We start from the raw sequence: 16231 nt of genomic DNA, 5'->3' as shown, positions 1-16231 counted from the left end.
AGCGAGTGTGCGTTGTGGAGTGTGCGTTGTGGAGTGTGAACAGAATGTAGCACGTCTGCTGTGTAGCACGAAGACGTTGGGAGGCGCGCGACGTTGGGCGGGAAGGGACAGCGAAAAAATAGGGCTAGATGCGAATGGAAAATGACATGGGAAAGCGACGGTGTGGAAAGGGCGGGCGGAGGGCTTGTGGGCGGCGGTCGACAAGCGGATCACGTATGGTGTTTACGGCTAGGTCGTTGGAACGAGATATCACGTCGAGCGTGATGGCGTTGGGAGTTTGGTGGGAGTACAGCAGCCAGGTGGGAAAACACGATTGAAGCGAAAGTTGTAAATAAGGCGATGGGAGATGAGCCGCTCGTCGTGCGGCTCAAGACACTTTACCGGCCATGCGTCGTGCCCACAAGCTTATGGAGGCACATGCGCGGTCAGCTGACACAGCTGGCCATCGGTAAATTTGGGCGACCGTTGGGCACTACCAGCTGACAAACGATCGCAGGATCAGTCGACGGCAGCGACGCGATGATCATTGGATATGCGATCGTTGGTGGCGGCGGCCGGTGGCCAATTATAGGGCCGAACACATGGCCGCATCCGGCTTAAGGCGGAGATGCCCGCGTAGCTGCATGGCGTGCGGCTGAGTGCACGGACCAGGGACCACGCGGCAGCGGCGGCGCTCAGCGTCGGCCCGGTCGAGGGCGCAGGCTCCGCAGGCGTGCGGCGCACGTTGCAGACAGCGGGGCGACCATGGACCGTAGCCATTGAGTGTTATCGGCCAGTACGGACCGTAGACGGACAGATCCAATTGGTTTATTGTCTGTGGCCGCGGGGGGCGTCAAAACTGAATACAGAGGTCCGAGAGAAAGGCAGGGGAACGATAGAGCAAAACAATTAGAACAGACAACGAAGGAGACCGGCAGCCCGGGCCCGGCCGCCGGCGTCTAGATGGCAGCCACCGGTGTAGGGAACGACGGACTCACAAGTTGATGAGGTCGGCGTCGTTCTGGTGGGTCTGCTGCTGGGGCTGGTACTGCTGCTGGGGCTGCTGGTACGACTGCTGGTACGACTGCTGCTGCGGGTAGCCAGTCATTTGCGGCGTCAGCTGCTGGGCCTGGTAGGGATTGTAGCCCGTGGGCTGAGCCTGAAGGAAGCCGGTGGCCTGGGGCGCCAGGGCCTGGGGCTGTTGCTGAGGCTGTTGCTGGAGGCCGAAGGCCGGCTGGGTGACAGAGCCGGTCGGGGCCGGCTGCTGGAAGCCGTAGCCGGTGGGCTGGGTGGCCAGGTTGCTCTGGGAACCCTGACCGGCCATGAAGGGATTAGTGGCGGTGCCGGTGCGCTGACCGATGCCGTAGGAGTTGACAAAGCCAGTGGTGGAGTGCTGGGCCGGCACGCGGAGCTCGCCCGAGTTGCCGAAGGTGTCGATGCCCTCGCCGGTGGCGAGCAGAGCGTTGAGCTTGGCGAAGGGCGCATCGGCGCCGGTGGGCTGGGCGGCGACGGGCGCGGGCGGCTGCTGGGCGCGCAGCTGGCTGAGCGATGCCTTGTTGGACAGGCTCGGCGAGCCGGCGGGCTTCGGCGAGCTGAACTGGGCGAACGGGTTGTTGGAGCCGGTGGGCATGGGCTGCTGGGGCTGCTGGGGCTGCTGCTGCTGCTGCTGCTGCTGGCTCATGTCGAAGCCGTATGGCGACGCGTAGGCGTTCTGGAGAAAGCCGGTGGGCATAGCCTGCTGCTGCATCGGGTTGTAGTAGCCCTGCTGGAACTGCTGGGGGTAGCCCGTCTGCTGCTGGTACATGAAGTCGGTCGGAGCGGCCGGCGCGGGCGCAAACTGCTCGTAGAGCAGCGACGAGTTGGACTGCTCCTGCTCGCGGCGGCGGCGCTCCTCCTCCTCGCGCGAGAGCCGGAGGGCCTTGGCGAGGTCGTCGTCGGGCTCCTCGGCGTGCGAGCGTCGGTACTCCTCCTCCTCCTGGGCAGTGGCCTTGCTCTCCTCGATGGCGCGACGCATCTCGTCGTCGTCGTCGCCATCGCGGGCGCTCGTCGGGCGGCGGCGCGCTGAGCGCTCGGCGCGGTCGGGCCGCTCGCGATAGCCCTCCATGTCGTCGCCGGGGCGGCCCATCTTGTCGCGCATATGGTTACGGTTCGCGCGCTCGGCGCGCAGCCGCTCGTCGTCCTGCAACAGCGCGGTCAGGTCCTTGGCCTTGCTGCGCACGTTGGCGCCCTGGTCGCGACCCTCCTCGTCAATGTACTGAAACTCGCGAAGGGTCTTGACGATGTAGATGTTGTCCTTCGACCACAGCACGACGTTCTCGGACCCGGCGTGGATGCAGTAGTCGAGCAGCATCAGCGCCTTCATGACGTGCCGCCAGTTCTTGCCCTTGTCGTTGAGCCGCTTGTCGATCATCTCCATGATCTCAAACAGGGTCGAGCTGGCGTCAGCGGCGTCGGCCGAGTACTCACTTGTCGAACGTCATCAGCGCGATCTCGTTCATGTCCGTGCCAGACGGGCCCCACGGGTCGTTGGACGTCGCATTGCGTACCTTGACCTGCGAGCTCGTGTACCCGTTGGTCACGTTCTTGATCGACCGCACGAGCTGCTTAGACATCGTGGCGGCGGGTCGGGGCGGGCCCCGGGCGGCTTATCTGATCGGGCCGCGGCGTGCGGAACAGCCGGCCGGCGTGGTCGGCAGCGAGCGGTATGGCCTGCGAGCCTGCGGCGCCTGCTGGGCTTGGAGCGCCTGGTCGGTCGGAAACACCGAGCGACGGCAGCTGGGCGCTGCGTGTGCGAGCCTGCCGGGCTTCTTTGTAAGAAATCCGCCGGATTCTGCAATCCGCGCGCTGAGCAATCTGTGTCGCGTTTGCTCCGTCCGTCTCTGGCCGTGTCCGTCTGGAGGTTACAGCCTGGGGCGAGCGAGGAAGATGAAAGAAGGCGGCGTCGTCAAGTGGAGGGAAGAAGGCGTTGCACTGCCGCGGCCAAAACAACTACGGAACCCAAAACGCCAAACCAATAAATAAGGAAGCCGGGGACCATGGCGGCCTGACGACCACGCCAGGCCGGTGACGCTACGTAGACGGGCTGGGGCGGCGGCAGGGACGGCCCGGACGGGCCGAGGGGTCCGGGGCGACGCCGGCGGATGGCGTGGGCTGGTTGGCCGATGGAAGGCCGCGGGCGGGACGAGCGGATTTGCACTTGTAGGGGGGCTGCGGCCGGGGAAGCGGCGGGCGCCGGCGACGGCGGACGCGCGGACGGGCGACGAGACGGCGAGCGCGGCGCTGGCGACGACTACGGGTGGGGTGGCTGCATGTGCGGCTATATGCGGCTATATGGCTTGGTGCGCTGACGCTGGCGCGCTGGGAGTGGCCGGGCCGGCCGGCGACGTCGTTGTGCGTCGTTGTTTGCAATCAATGATGACTAGGAATTAATTAATGCCGCCGGGCTCGGACCAACCGATGTAGAGGCTGGGGCCCGGTCGGGCAGTGCTTGCGGCTGCGGGCATATGCGGCGGGTGCGGCTCGGGGCGCGGCGTGTGGCTCGGGTGTGTGGCGCGTGCGGCTCGGCGGGCGGGTGTAGGCGCGGGTGTATGCAGTGCGTGCGGCTCGCCGGCGAGGGGATGCAGCGCGCGCGGCTTGCGGCGGGTGTATGCAGCGCGTGCGGCTCGCCGGCGGGTGTATGCATCCCGTGCGGCGGGTGCGGCTCGCCGGCGGGTGTATGCAGCCCGTGCGGCTCGCCGGCCGCCGAGCCGCCTACGCCGAAATCAGCTCCACACCGTTCCCGTTCGGCAGCGTGTCCACCTCCGGCAGCGTCGTCGTCAGCGTCTTGACCGGCACCGTCCGCGACGCGCCCGTCAGGTTCTCGGTCACGGTCGCCGAGCTCGGCAGCGACAGCGTCGACGTGTTGGCCAGCGCCATGTCCGGCGCCAGCAGGTCCGGCGACGGCAGTTCCGAGCGTGCGGCCGCGGCCTGCAGCCACGGCACGTGCATGCAGCGGGTCACCAGCCGCGCCGTCGTCTCGGACACCGGCCGGAAGTGCTGCGAGCGCCCGCGGCCCTCGAGCTGGCGAAACAGCTTGACCAGCTCGTACTGCTTGTAGTGCGAGTGGCGCAGCTGGGTGTGCGCCAGCAGCGGGTAGAACACGCGCAGGTACGTGTGCTTGAGCGTCTCGGCCTCGTCCGAGAGGTCGTGCAGCTCGCGCACAAACACGTCGATCAGCACGCGCAGGTCGTTGGTGTAGAAGTACTCGTACGTCTCGGGCGTGGTGAAGAGCTGGTAGAGCATTTTGAGGATGAGCAGCTGCACGCACACCTCGCGCTCGCGGTTGAGCAGGATGATGATGTTGGACCCGAACGCGCGGTAGTGCCCGCCGCGCAGCCGCAGTGTGCCGACGACCTTGTTGGGGATGCGCACGCGGATGCGGTCGTGGCCCGAGCCCTGGCCCGAGAGCATGTACTGCTCGTTGAGCACGAGCAGCACCCTGATCAGGCCGTAGCTGTATGGGTCGCGCTCGTAGTCGTCGTTGCGCTCGATCGTCTGGAACAGGAACTCGATGAAGTCGGTCGAGATGGCCTCGAGGTCGGCGCGCTGGAGCCGCTGGACCCGGCAGAGCTCGTACACGAGCTCGAGCATGATGCTGTGCAGCCGCGGGTCCGTCTCGCGCGTGCGCCACAGCACGTCGACCATCAGCCGGCAGGCCGACTCCTCCTCCATCATCTCGAACGTGTCGACGTGCTGGCGGCCGTCCAGCAGCAGCACGACGCCGATCATGAGCAGCGTGCGCGCGTCGCACTCGCCGCCGACCATCTTGGTGATCAGCCGGCGCCGGACCTGGCCGCGGTGCTTGACAAACACCGGGCTGCCGATGAACCTCAGGCCGCACTGGGCCAGGTCCTCGTCCGCGGCCAGGAACTGGTCTGCGGTCAGCGCGCGCGCGGCCAGACGTACCCATGTGCTTGCCCACGAAGCGCAGAAACGTGCGCACGGCGGCCTCGATCAACGACGCCGAGTGGATTTGCTGCGTGAGGATCCCGTCGAGTTCTGCGTCAGCCTGCGCCGCCGTCGGCCGTACCTTCCCAGAACTGCTCGCGGTTCTCGAGCTGGTAGTCGATGAACTCCATGGCGGCGGCAGCAAGCACGGCTGGCGGTCAGCTGCAGTCTGCGCGCGTCCGCCCGGACGGGCACCCACCTCTGTGCTCAGCGGTCCCGTGGCGCCCGCAGGCGTGTCGTCCGCGGGCCGGCAACCAATTTAGTGACAAAGAACGACAATCGCAATTCCTGCGGCGCTGTCGCGGACCAGCACGACAAAACTAGACTCGAGCAAACCGCCGGAGCTGCCAGACCTCGCCGTGCGATTTCTGACGGACCTGTTGCTGTCCTGGCCCAGCGTGCCGTGGTTTTATAGTGGGAGGGCGGGGTCTCGAAAACAGGGATTTAATCTGGTGATGTCTAGACTTTTGGCGGTTAGGTTACCCAGCCGGCCAACGCTTACGCGCGCGATCTACACAATGCGGGGACAATGGCGCGTGGACATGACGCCAGGACGCAGGCTGAGCGATGCAATTATAGACAAAAAGACGGCGCCAGTGGCGGGTACAGGCCATTGCGGCTGTAGTCGGCGCGTGGCGCAGCGGTGGCGGTCATGGGGCCTGCAGCACGCGAGGGGGCGAGAGGCCGATTGCCCGGCCTGCAGCCGCCGCGTGCTGCGAAGCGTCGCCGGTGGACTCGTTGCTGGCGGGCGTCCGGCGGCGCGACTCGGTCGGGAGTGCGCCCGTGGGCAGCTGGTAGGGCCGCATATAGCCGCCGGCGGGCATGTAGCCGCAGGTGGATGCGACGGAGTCAGCGCCAGAGGCTGCTCGGCAAACTCCGGCGGCAACTCTGGCGGGGCGGCCGCCGGGGGAACGCCGGTCATGTAGCCGCATATAGCCGCATATAGCCGCAGAACAGCCTCTGCGACCCCGCGCGGCTGCCCCTGTGCGGCGCGGGCGCATACAGCCGCAGTAGCATATAGCCGCACCGCCCTCAGACCCGAGCACATACCCGCCGGCGTGCATATAGCCGCAACACGGCTAGAGCTCGACCAGCAGCCGCTGGACAAATGGCGAGTCGGCCAGCGTTCTGCGCCAGGGGTCGGCCGCGACAAGCTCGCGGAAACAGGCGGCAGCAGCAGCGTCGGCGAGACCCTCGGCGTCGACGCGGGACTTCCACTCGCGCAGCAGATCGCGCAACAGGGCGCTGCCGTCGGCGATCTCCGTCTTGGAGCACTTGGCGGCCGGGTGCGGCGTCGCGTCGTCGGCCAGCTCGTCGGCCTTGCGCTTCGCCATGGCGATGACCTTGGGCGGGAACCGCACGAGCTCGGCGACGTGGATGCCAAAGGACTGGTCGGACACGCCCGGCTCGACCTTGTAGAGCAGGGTGATGTCGCTGTTCGAGGCGCGGCCCGCGTCGGGCGCGTCCGGGTCGACGTGGGCGACCACGTGCAGGTTCTGGACCTGCGGGAAGCGGCCCGCGAGCGCGGTGAGCTCGTGGAAGTGCGTGGCAAACATGGCAAAGCACCGGACGTGCTCGACAATGTGCTGAGAGATGGCCCAGGCGAGGCCAAAGCCGTCGTAGGTGCTGGTGCCGCGGCCGAGCTCGTCGATGATGATGAGCGAGTCGGCAGTGGCCGTCTTGAGGATGGACGCCGTCTCGAGCATCTCGGCCATGAACGTCGAGATGCCCTTGAGCTGCGAGTCGCCGGCACCGACGCGCGCCAGGATCGAGTCGACCACCGAGAGCTCGGCCTCGGCGGCCGGGACAAAGCAGCCGGCCTGGGCCATGAGCGCGATGACGCCGACCTGACGGATGTACGTCGACTTGCCGCCCATGTTGGGCCCGGTGATGGTGAGGAACTCGGACTGGCCGCGGACGAGGGCGACGTCGTTGGGGATGAAGACCACGTCGTCCTGGGCCTCCATGCAGGGGTGGCGGGCGGCGGCGAGGACGATGGAGCCGGTGCCGCGCGGGCGCATGGTCGGGCGCACAAAGGGCGTGGGCGCGTTGGCGGCGACGTGCGCAAAGGCCACGACGACGTCGAGGTGTGCGAGCACGCCCGCGAGCTTCTCCAGGACGACGCAGTACGTCGCTGCGATCGCAACGACCTCGCGAACGAGCCCGTTCTGCAGCTTGTTGTACTGGCGCGTCAGGTCGCCGCACTCGGAGCTCATGTCGCGCAGCGCGGCCGTCGTGAAGTACACGCCCGCCTTCTGCGTCGACAGCTCGACGTAGGCGCGGTTGTTGCGCAGGCAGGCCGCGTCGTTGCGCGTCAGCCGCAGGCACCAGCCGTACACGTGGTGGTTCTCGAGCTTGAGCTTCTTGTCGGGCTCCATGCCGAGGTCGGCGCCAGCGTCGGCGTGGGCGTCGGCGATGCGGTCCTGCAGCCCCGCCAGCTGGCCGCGGATCTCCTGCAGCCGCTCGTCAAAGTCGGGCTTGATCACAAACTCGTGGTTGTCGAGCGCGTCAAGGTCGACCGTGGTCTCGACCATCTCCTGCAGCTTGACGAGGTTGTCGTAGAAGTCCTGCAGCCGCGACGTGTACGCGTCCTCGACGGCGCGCTGGTACTTTTCGTCGACGACGCTCTCGAGCGTGGCCACAAAGTCGGGGATGCGGATCACGAGCTGGTACACGCGGACGACGTCCTCGAGCGTGGCCGCGCCGCGCTGGAACTTCTTGGCCAGCCGGTGCAGGTCCGGCACCGCCCGGAGATGGTCCTCCTGGAGCGTCTGGCGGAGCTGGATGTCCTCGACAAACGTCTCGACGAGCACGTGCCGCGCGGTGATGGCGTCCAGGTCCATCAGCGGCTGCTTGAGCCACTGCGCCAGCAGGCGCGTGCCGGCGGCCGTGCGGCACCGGTTGAGCAGCCCGAAGATGCTCATGCTCTTGGCGCCGTCGCGCGGGCCCGGCATCAGGTGCAGCGCGCGCAGCGCCGACGCGTCCAGCTTCATGTAGTCGGCCAGGTTGTGCTCGTACAGCCGGTAGTGGCCGAAGTTGAGCGGGTCCGACATGAGCCCGAGGTAGCGCACGAGCGCGGCCGTGGCCGCCATGGCCGTCTTGAGCGCCGTCTGCGGCACCAGCGCCGCCGGCGATTCCCCCCCGAGCAGCCGGCCGAGGTCCTGCTCGACGTCGCGCGTGCTGAACTCGGCCGCGCGGCGTTCGGTCAGCACGACGTCGCACCGGTCGACCAGCGCCCGCAGCTTCTTGAGCTCGTAGTCCTTGCGGGCCTCGTCCTGCACGACGACGCACTCGCGCACGCCCAGCTGGATCACCAGCGCCTCCAGGTTCGAGTAGAGGTCGTTGTCCACAAACTCTGACACGCCCAGCTCGCGCACCGACGCGTCTGCGAAGCACACGCCGACGACCTTCTGGTCGGCGCGCGTGGCCAGCCGGACCGCCATGATCACCGGCGCCGTCGTCGCCGTCTGGAGCAGGTCCTCCACGGCTTGCAGGTTGCCGGGCGACGCCTGGGGTCAGCGCGATCGGCCACTACTTACGTGTTTGCTGACCGCCCAGTTGTTTTTGCCGGACGCGGCGTAGATCTCGACCTTGAGGCCCTGCGCCAGCAGCGCGTCCTTCAGAAAGTTGGTGAACACTGCCGGCGACAGCGTGCAGCTTGCCACGCCCTTGGCCGGGTCCTGGCTGCCCAGATACTTGATCACCGACAGCGTCCGGTAGACCTTCTGGGCGACAAACAGGGCGTCCTTGCCGTGGCAAGTGTAGTAGTCGCCGCGCTCAAACACGCGGACCGTGCCGGACTCGGCGGGGTCGTTCGGCTCGAGCCCGCGAAAGAACGACAGGAACCCATACTCGTCTGTCCGGTCCGAGAAGTGCAGCTCTGGATGCGACGGCATTTTGGTGGACGAGGCGAGAGCGCTGCGGGCGTTAAATTGAGGTGCAAGCCCTAACCCGCGTCTGCGACGCGCGCGCGTCGAGCCGCACGCCAGCGGCTATATGCGGCCTACATTCCGCAGGGCAGCTGCCGGCGAAGGGGCCGCCGCCGGAGGCGGATCGTGCGTGGCTCCGGGGGCGGGTCGTCGAGGGTCGCCCTGCGGGCAGCCGGCAGAGAGCATACGCGGCCCCCACCTGCCCGTAGGGCAGCCAGCCTCGACGGAGTCGCCGCCGGAGGCTTGTGCGGGTATATGCTTGTGCGGGTATATGCTTGTGCGGGTATATGCTTGTGCGGGTATATGCTGAGCGGCTATATCCTGTGGTGGTTATATGCGTGCGGTAATATGCTGTGGTGGCTGCACATGCGGCTATATGCCAGTGGGCTCTGCTCCGGTGGCTATATGATCCGGTGGCTATATGCTCTGGTGGCTATATGCTCTGGTGGCTACATGATATAATGGCCTATGCTATAGTGGCTATATGCTATGGTGGCTATATGCTCTGATGGCTCTGCTCCGGTGGCTCTGCCGACGGCTCTGCTCCGGTGGCTCTATGCTCCGATAGCTCTGCTCCGGTGGCCCTGCCGATGGCTCTCTCCGGTGGCTCCTCTTCGCTACGCCCAATCGTCGACAGCGGTGAACTTGACAAACACGTTCTCGCTGGGCCGGCGGGTGATGACGACGTCGGTCGGGACCGTGTGCAGGCGCTGGTTCTCGGAAGAGTACTCCAGGCGGTAGCGGCCCAGGAAGCCGGCAAGGAGAACGCGGAGCTCAACCTCGGCGAAACGCTTGCCGATGCAGATACGGTGGCCATTGAGGAACGTCATGTACGCGTACGCGTTCTCCGGGCGGCGGTCGGTCCAGCGGTCCGGGTTGAACTCGTCGGCGTCGTCGCCCCAGAGCTCCTTGGACCGGTTGAACTGGGGCGGATTGACGCTGACGATGGTGCCCTTGTGGATCTTGACGCCATGGACGACCGTGTCGACGGTGGCCTCGCGGGGCGTGGTGACGACAGGCGGCATGAGCCGCAGAAGCTCGAGCACGAGGTGGTCGACCAGCACAAGCTTGTCGAGGACGTCGAGCGACGTGAGGCCGGCCATGCCGTCGGGCAGGTGCTCGCGCACCTCGGCGTGGACGCGCGCCTGCAGGTCCGGGCGCTCGCACATCTGCAGAAACGCCCAGGTGAGGGCGGTGGCGGTGGTCTCGTGGCCGGCGACCAGGAAGACAAGCATCTGCTCGACGATCTCGTCGACGGTCCAGTCGTAGGACGAGTCACGGACAAAGTACGAGAGCACGTCCGGCGACGACTTGAGCTTCTCCAGCAGGCTGCCGCGGGCGTCGGCCTCGGCGCGCTCGCGAGCGAACTCGGCGCGCTTGGCGGTGACGACGCCGGCGCAGAACCGGTGGAGCGTCTGGCGGTGGCGTGCCGTGCGGCGGTTGGCGGCCACGGGCAGCTTGGAGAAGCCCGGGACAAACGCGTTGAGCGCGACGGCGAGGGGCATGTCGCTCGGATCGCACAGCGCGTGGTACGCGGCCACGATCTCGTTGTCCGGGTCGTCGAGCGCGTGCATGTCGACGCCGAAGGACGCCTCGCCGACGATGTCCAGCGCCAGCCGGGCCACCAGCGGCGTCACGTCCACGGACAGGGTCTGGCCGGGCGGGCCGGAGCCGTCGATGATGCTGCGCGCGTGCTCGTAGTGCCGGACCATGATCGGCACCATGCCGCGCACCTGCGCGAGCGACAGCGCGGGCGCGACCAGCTTGCGCTGCCGCCGGTGCTCCTCGCCCTCGGCAAAGATGACGCCGTTGCCGAGGATGGCGGTCATGCTGCGCACCACAAAGCCCGGCTTGGCGAACTTGTACACCTGGCTGGCGAGGATCTCGGTCATGACCGCGGTTGACGTCTGCGTCAGCGCGCCCGCCCGAGAACTTACCGGCACGATTGAGTCCATGCCGAACGGCCCGGGGAACCGCACGAACGGGACCTGGGGGTTCGCCAGCGCATGCCGCGGGCTCGCGTCGTAGTCCCGGTCGATGAGGAACGATGCGTAGGCGCCCAGCACCTTGGTGCGCCGCTCGGGCGTGGGCAGGTGCCGGTACGGCGACGCATAGTCGGGGTAGATGAACGTCCAGTACGCGACCTTGAGTGCCCCCAGGACCGCGAACAGCGCGCAGAAAACGACGGCCGCGCGGCCGATGCTCAGCGGTCGCACAAAATGGTGCACGGCGGCCGTGGCGACCGCCGCGTGCGTCGAGGTCCAGTGGAAGAGCATGCCGACATGCTGACGGCCCGGGTGCGGCGCCGTTGGGTTCCTGCACGGGCCCCGCTCGGATCGCGGCACGAGACCCTTGCCCTGGATTCGAGCCGCACTCCATGCGGCTCGCCAGCCGCGCGCTTCCGGGGACGGCCCGCCGTGCCTCCGCCAGGGGCTGCCGCTGCTGGTAGGGGACCGCGCTTGATAGAGCCGCACGGTGTGCGGCGCACGCACCCGCGCATTCCTGGCCCGCAGGCGCGCTCTCGCCGCGGAGCCGCCGCGCTCCCGCCGGCGGCGACCGCCTCGAGGTAGCTGTCGTCGGCAGGTCGCGTGGCCGTCCCTGGTAGAGCCGCACAGCGTGCGGCCGCGCTCGCCGGCGGGCGTGCCAGCCCGGACGCGCCTAGGATCGCGGCGGCGTGCCGGTGGCGCGTCCAGTGGCGCGTCGGGGGCGCGGCAGCGCGCGCCGGCCGAGCCGCACGGCGCGCGGCTTCGCTGCGGCCACGTCGCCGCGGCCGCCGCGTCACGGCGCGCGTACGGCGATCATGCGCTGGCCGCCGCACGGGCTGCGGCGTGTCACATCACGTGACTAGACCCTAGCTGGGACGGGGCAAACGGGCGCAGGCGCGAGGCGTGCGCGCCAGTTACGGCAGGCCGCTAACGGGGACCGGACTAATCCGTCGACGGTTCCCCAGAAACCGGTAGATCCGTCCGGCCCGCCGCCAGCATCACACCCAGGGTCTGCACTCAACCAGAACAAAGGTACGCGGCCGGCGAACGGGCTGACACAGATGTCCAAGGACAGTGAGGGCAAGCTGGCAGCGTTCAAAGCGCACCTGCCGAGCCAGTCGGTGCCGGCGCTGCTCGGGCGCAAGGACAAGGACAAGGACAAGGACGCCGGGCTGGGCAGTCCGTTCCGGCACCTCGCGATCCGGCACGGGCGGCGGTCGCCGTCGCCGGGGTCGGCGATCGCAGAGGACGGCGACGAGGACGACCTGATGGTGCCCGGGGCGGTGGCGCGTGCCGCGAGCCCGCGGCACAAGCGGTCGCCGTCGGCGGACGCGGCGCAGCCGTCGGCAATGGCCAAGAGCATGTTCTCGCTGATCACGGCGGCGTCGCACCTCAAGTTCAACAAGATCGACAAGGCCGCGTACGACCAGGACCAGGACTACATGTCGTCGGACGAGGACGAGGGCGAGCAGGCCGACGACGAGGACGACGCCGTCGACGACGCGCTGGACCAGGAGCCGTCGCTGACGCGGCTGGTGGCGCCGGTCGCGCGGCGGCCGTCGCTGGCGACCGTGCACTCGGTGGGCGAGCCGGTGCCGGACGCGCTGCCGGACGCGCTGCCGGACGCGCCGCCGGTCGAGCGCACGCCGTCGGAGCAGATCGACGGCATGGCCGACGAGAGCATGCCGCTGGCCGAGCGCGTCCAGAAGGTGTTCCACCTGCGCACGGCCGAGCCGGTGCTGGCCGAGTACAGCTGCTACCTGCTGAAGAACCTGTTGCTGCAGGGGCACATGTACCTGACGCCGGAGCACATCTGCTTCTACGCGTACGTCCCCCGCAAGAACCACGCGGTCATCAAGAGCGGCAGCGTCTCCAAGAAGACGCGCACACCGCCGCGGTACGTGCGGTACTGGTGCGTGCTCCGCGACAACGCGCTGTTCTACTACAACAACTCGTCCGAGCTGTACTTCCCGGTCGGCAGCATCGACCTGCGGTACGCGGTCTCGGCCGAGCTGGCCGAGCCCGAGTCCAAGACGTCGACGCGGTTTGTGGTCACGACCCACACCAAGAAGCACTACTTCCACACGGACGCCAACATGTCGGCGGTCGAGTGGGTCAAGCTGCTGCAGAAGGCCATCTTCCGCACGCACAACGACGGCGACAGCGTCAAGATCATCATCCCGACCGAGAACGTGCTCGACGTCGAGGAGAGCATGGTCCTGGACTGCGCGGACACGTTCAAGATCAAGGTGGTGGACAACGGCGAGTCGTACGCGGTCGACGACTACTACTTTGCGTTCTTCACGCTGGGGCCGCAGGCGCTGGAGACGCTGCGGAAGACGGTGGCCGAGGCCGAGCGGACGGCGCGCGAGCGCCAGGGCCACCGCGGCCTGCACCTGCACCACCCGCACCTGCGGCTGCACAAGGGCGCCAACCGCGTCGTGCACGAGCCGATCGTGGACACGACCGAGCGGCGCGTGCCGCCGCGGCCGGAGTCGCGCAGCCGCCGGAGCCGGTCGTCGACGCCGGTCGGCCGCACCAAGTCGCCGGGGCCGCGGTCGCCGGGGCCGCGGTCGCCGGCGTCGCCGAGCCTGCTGTCGCCGGGCCGGTCCGAGGGCCGGTCGGACGAGTCGAGCTACGACTCGGCGGCGCAGTCGCCGACGTCGCCGCGGGGCCGACGGGCGCCGAGCCCGTTCCGGGCGATCAAGCACGCGCTGGACGTGTCGATCGACAAGATCACGCCGCGGGGACGGTCGTCGAGCCGGGCGCGGGCGGGCGGGGAGATGGCCAAGGGGGAGCGGGCGGAGCGGCCGGCGACGGCGGACCGGCCCTCCACCGCGGACCGGCCCTCCACCGCGGACCGGCCCTCCACAGCCGACCGGCCCTCCACCGCCGACCGCGCCGACGACCTCCACTCCTCGGCCGACCTCGGCGGCTCCGCGGCGGACTCGTCCGCCGTCGAAATCGACGCCTCCGACGCCGAAACGTTCTACGACGTCCACTCCCCCTCGTCGCTCTCGGTCCCCGCCCTCGACGGCCCCGACGACAACAGCCAGGGCCCCGCCCGCGACGGCTGGACCGGCTGGATGTCCAAGGGCCGCGAGAAGGTCCAGAGCATGCTCCCCTCCGCCCCCACAGTCTACATGGACAAGGTCACCGAGATGTGGGCCGGCAACCCCAAGCACTTTGACGGGCGCGCCATGGACGACGACGAGCCCCAGGAGGCCGAGGAGTCGGCCGAGCGGTTCCGGTCGCACTTTGCGCTGCCCGAGAGCGAGAAGCTGGTCGCCAGCTTCTACGGGTACCTGCAGCGGGTGATTCCGCTCTACGGCAAGATCTACGTCGGCGAGAACTTCTTCTGCTTCCGCAGCCTGCTGCCGGGCACCAAGACCAAGATGATCCTCCCGCTGGAGGACATCGAGAACGTCGAGAAGGAGAAGGGCTTCCGGTTCGGGTACTCGGGCCTGGTCGTGGTCATCCACGGGCACGAGGAAATCTTCTTCGAGTTCCGCCAGGCCGACTCGCGCGGCGACTGCATGGGCACGCTCTGGCGCCAGCTGCAGCTCTACCGCGAGAAGAAGCTGGCGCCGAGCCCGGGCGAGCAAGCCGACGAGCGGCAGATGCTGACGGGCGCCAGCGGCAACCCGCTGCCCAAGAAGGACATCTTCGTCCGCTTCGGCGGCGGCCCCGACGACCTCCCCCGGCCGTGCTCGCGCGAGGCCGGCGAGGCCGTGGTCATGTCGGGCGAGGAGCTGCGGTCCGGGCCGCCGCTGATGCTGGGCACGGGCTCGTCGGTGCTGTCGTTCCGGCCGTCGCGGCGGCTGCACTTCACGTGCCTGACGATCGGCTCGCGCGGCGACGTGCAGCCGTACATCGCGCTGGCCAAGGGCCTCATCGCCGAGGGCCACGCGGTGCGGATCGCCACGCACGGCGAGTTCAAGGACTGGATCGAGAAGCACGGGATCGAGTTTGTCGAGATCGCAGGCGACCCGGCGGAGCTGATGCGGCTCTCGGTCGAGCACGGCATGTTCACGTACTCGTTCCTCAAGGAGGCGTCGTCCAAGTTCCGCGGGTGGATCACGGAGCTGCTGGAGACGTCGTGGCGGGCGTGCCAGGGCACGGACGTGCTGATCGAGAGCCCGTCGGCCATGGCCGGCATCCACATCGCCGAGGCGCTGCAGATCCCGTACTTCCGGGCGTTCACGATGCCGTGGACGCGCACGCGCGCGTACCCGCACGCGTTCGCGGTGCCGGAGCAGAAGATGGGCGGGTCGTACAACTACCTGACGTACGTCATGTTCGACAACGTGTTCTGGAAGGGCATCTCGGGCCAGGTCAACAAGTGGCGGGTCAAGACGCTGGGGCTCCCCCGGACCGGGCTCGACCGGCTCCAGCCGAACAAGGTGCCGTTCCTGTACAACTTCAGCCCGTCGGTGGTGCCGCCGCCGCTGGACTACAGCGACTGGATCAAGGTCACCGGGTACTGGTTCCTGGACGAGGGCGGCAAGGACTTTGCGCCGCCGGCGGACCTGGTCGCGTTCATGGCCGAGGCGCGGCGGCTGGGCAAGAAGCTGGTGTACATCGGCTTCGGCTCGATCGTCGTCGCGCAGCCGCGCGAGCTCACGCGCGCGGTCATCGAGTCCGTGCTCAAGGCCGACGTCTACTGCGTGCTGTCCAAGGGCTGGTCGGACCGGCTCGGCAACGGCGGCGACGACGGCGACATCCCGATGCCGCCCGAGATCCTGCAGATCAAGTCGGCGCCGCACGACTGGCTGTTCCCCCAGGTCGACGCGGCCGTCCACCACGGCGGCTCGGGCACGACCGGCGCGAGTCTGCGCGCGGGCGTGCCGACGATCATCAAGCCGTTCTTCGGCGACCAGTTCTTCTACGCGAACCGCGTGGAGGACCTGGGCGCGGGCATCCACCTCAAGAAGCTCAACGTGCGGCAGTTCTCCAAGGCGCTGTGGGAGGGCACGCGCAACGAGCGCGTGATCGCCAAGGCGCGCGCGCTGGGCGAGCAGATCCGCGCCGAGGACGGCGTCGGCACGGCGATCCAGACCATCTACCGCGACCTGGACTACGCGACGTCGCTGATCAAGACGCAGCGGGCGGCGGACGAGCCGCCGGAGGCGTCGGACGAGAGCTGGACGATCGTGGACGAGGGCGACGGGCGGTGAGCCGCACGCGGTGCGGCGCAATGTATCTTTGGACTCCGGCTCCCGGGCGCAACGTGTTCCGAGCACGTGACGTAGATGTGACGAGGCCCGTCACAGCGGCTGCGCGCTGCCGACCCGGCTTGGCGCGGTCAGGCGACCCGTCGGCTGTGCCGCGGCGACCCGCCGCGCGGGTACC

The 16231-nt window shown here is 68.3% G+C and overlaps 6 protein-coding genes across 6 annotated transcripts; 2 read left to right on the top strand and 4 right to left on the bottom strand.

Annotated features, from left to right (window-relative positions):
* Positions 1 to 669: 669 nt before the first annotated feature.
* On the bottom strand, positions 670 to 3084 carry V1510DRAFT_413712 (uncharacterized protein). Its single transcript, XM_066933284.1, has 2 exons — positions 2446 to 3084; positions 670 to 2414 (listed from the first exon to the last, which is right to left on the bottom strand). Exons 1-2 carry the CDS (start codon positions 2589 to 2591, stop codon positions 974 to 976), a joined length of 1587 nt encoding a protein of 528 aa, XP_066790071.1. The 5' UTR covers positions 2592 to 3084; the 3' UTR covers positions 670 to 973.
* A 645-nt stretch (positions 3085 to 3729) lies between these two features.
* V1510DRAFT_402013 (uncharacterized protein) lies at positions 3730 to 5096 on the bottom strand (the record flags this gene model as incomplete). The annotated part of the gene is made up of 3 exons (XM_066932071.1): positions 3730 to 4892; positions 4924 to 5016; positions 5048 to 5096. The coding sequence occupies 3 exons, from the start codon at positions 5094 to 5096 to the stop codon at positions 3730 to 3732; spliced, it is 1305 nt and encodes a 434-aa protein (XP_066790070.1).
* A 948-nt stretch (positions 5097 to 6044) lies between these two features.
* V1510DRAFT_402012 (muts domain V-domain-containing protein) lies at positions 6045 to 8861 on the bottom strand (the record flags this gene model as incomplete). Its single annotated transcript, XM_066932070.1, has 2 exons — positions 6045 to 8474; positions 8505 to 8861. The coding sequence occupies 2 exons, from the start codon at positions 8859 to 8861 to the stop codon at positions 6045 to 6047; spliced, it is 2787 nt and encodes a 928-aa protein (XP_066790069.1).
* A 237-nt stretch (positions 8862 to 9098) lies between these two features.
* V1510DRAFT_413706 (uncharacterized protein) lies at positions 9099 to 9391 on the top strand (the record flags this gene model as incomplete). Its single annotated transcript, XM_066933283.1, has 1 exon — positions 9099 to 9391. A coding segment is annotated over exon 1 (202 nt), but the record flags the coding sequence as incomplete, so codon positions are not given.
* On the bottom strand, positions 9320 to 11298 carry V1510DRAFT_413705 (cytochrome P450). Its single transcript, XM_066933282.1, has 2 exons — positions 10832 to 11298; positions 9320 to 10801 (listed from the first exon to the last, which is right to left on the bottom strand). The coding sequence occupies exons 1-2, from the start codon at positions 11168 to 11170 to the stop codon at positions 9512 to 9514; spliced, it is 1629 nt and encodes a 542-aa protein (XP_066790067.1). The 5' UTR covers positions 11171 to 11298; the 3' UTR covers positions 9320 to 9511.
* Positions 11299 to 13397: 2099 nt separating this feature from the next.
* Positions 13398 to 16095, top strand: V1510DRAFT_413701 (putative sterol 3-beta-glucosyltransferase). Its single transcript, XM_066933281.1, has one exon. The coding sequence runs from the start codon at positions 13663 to 13665 to the stop codon at positions 16054 to 16056; it is 2394 nt and encodes a 797-aa protein (XP_066790066.1). The 5' UTR covers positions 13398 to 13662; the 3' UTR covers positions 16057 to 16095.
* The last annotated feature ends 136 nt before the right edge of the window (positions 16096 to 16231 follow it).

The sequence above is a fragment of the Dipodascopsis tothii genome (genome assembly GCF_038497935.1).
Source record: "Dipodascopsis tothii strain CBS 759.85 unplaced genomic scaffold V1510scaffold_8, whole genome shotgun sequence".
In the NCBI taxonomy this organism is placed as follows: Eukaryota; Fungi; Ascomycota; class Lipomycetes; order Lipomycetales; family Lipomycetaceae; genus Neoaidaea; species Neoaidaea tothii.
The sequence above is the reverse complement of the archived record's forward strand: the minus strand, read 5'-3'. Positions and strand labels throughout refer to the sequence as shown.

What these genes read in the sequence shown, in the direction of transcription:
- V1510DRAFT_413712 (XM_066933284.1), bottom strand. Translation starts at nt 2,591, where the DNA reads ATGTCTAAGCAGCTCGTGCGGTCGATCAAGAACGTGACCAACGGGTAC. An exon ending in GCGCTGATGACGTTCGACAA is followed by an intron (nt 2,415 to 2,445) that starts GTGAGTACTCGG and finishes CGCTGACGCCAG; the next exon opens with CTCGACCCTGTTTGAGATCA.
- V1510DRAFT_413705 (XM_066933282.1), bottom strand. Translation starts at nt 11,170, where the DNA reads ATGCTCTTCCACTGGACCTCGACGCACGCGGCGGTCGCCACGGCCGCC. An exon ending in GCATGGACTCAATCGTGCCG is followed by an intron (nt 10,802 to 10,831) that starts GTAAGTTCTCGG and finishes GCGCTGACGCAG; the next exon opens with ACGTCAACCGCGGTCATGAC.
- V1510DRAFT_413701 (XM_066933281.1), top strand. Translation starts at nt 13,663, where the DNA reads ATGGCCAAGGGGGAGCGGGCGGAGCGGCCGGCGACGGCGGACCGGCCC.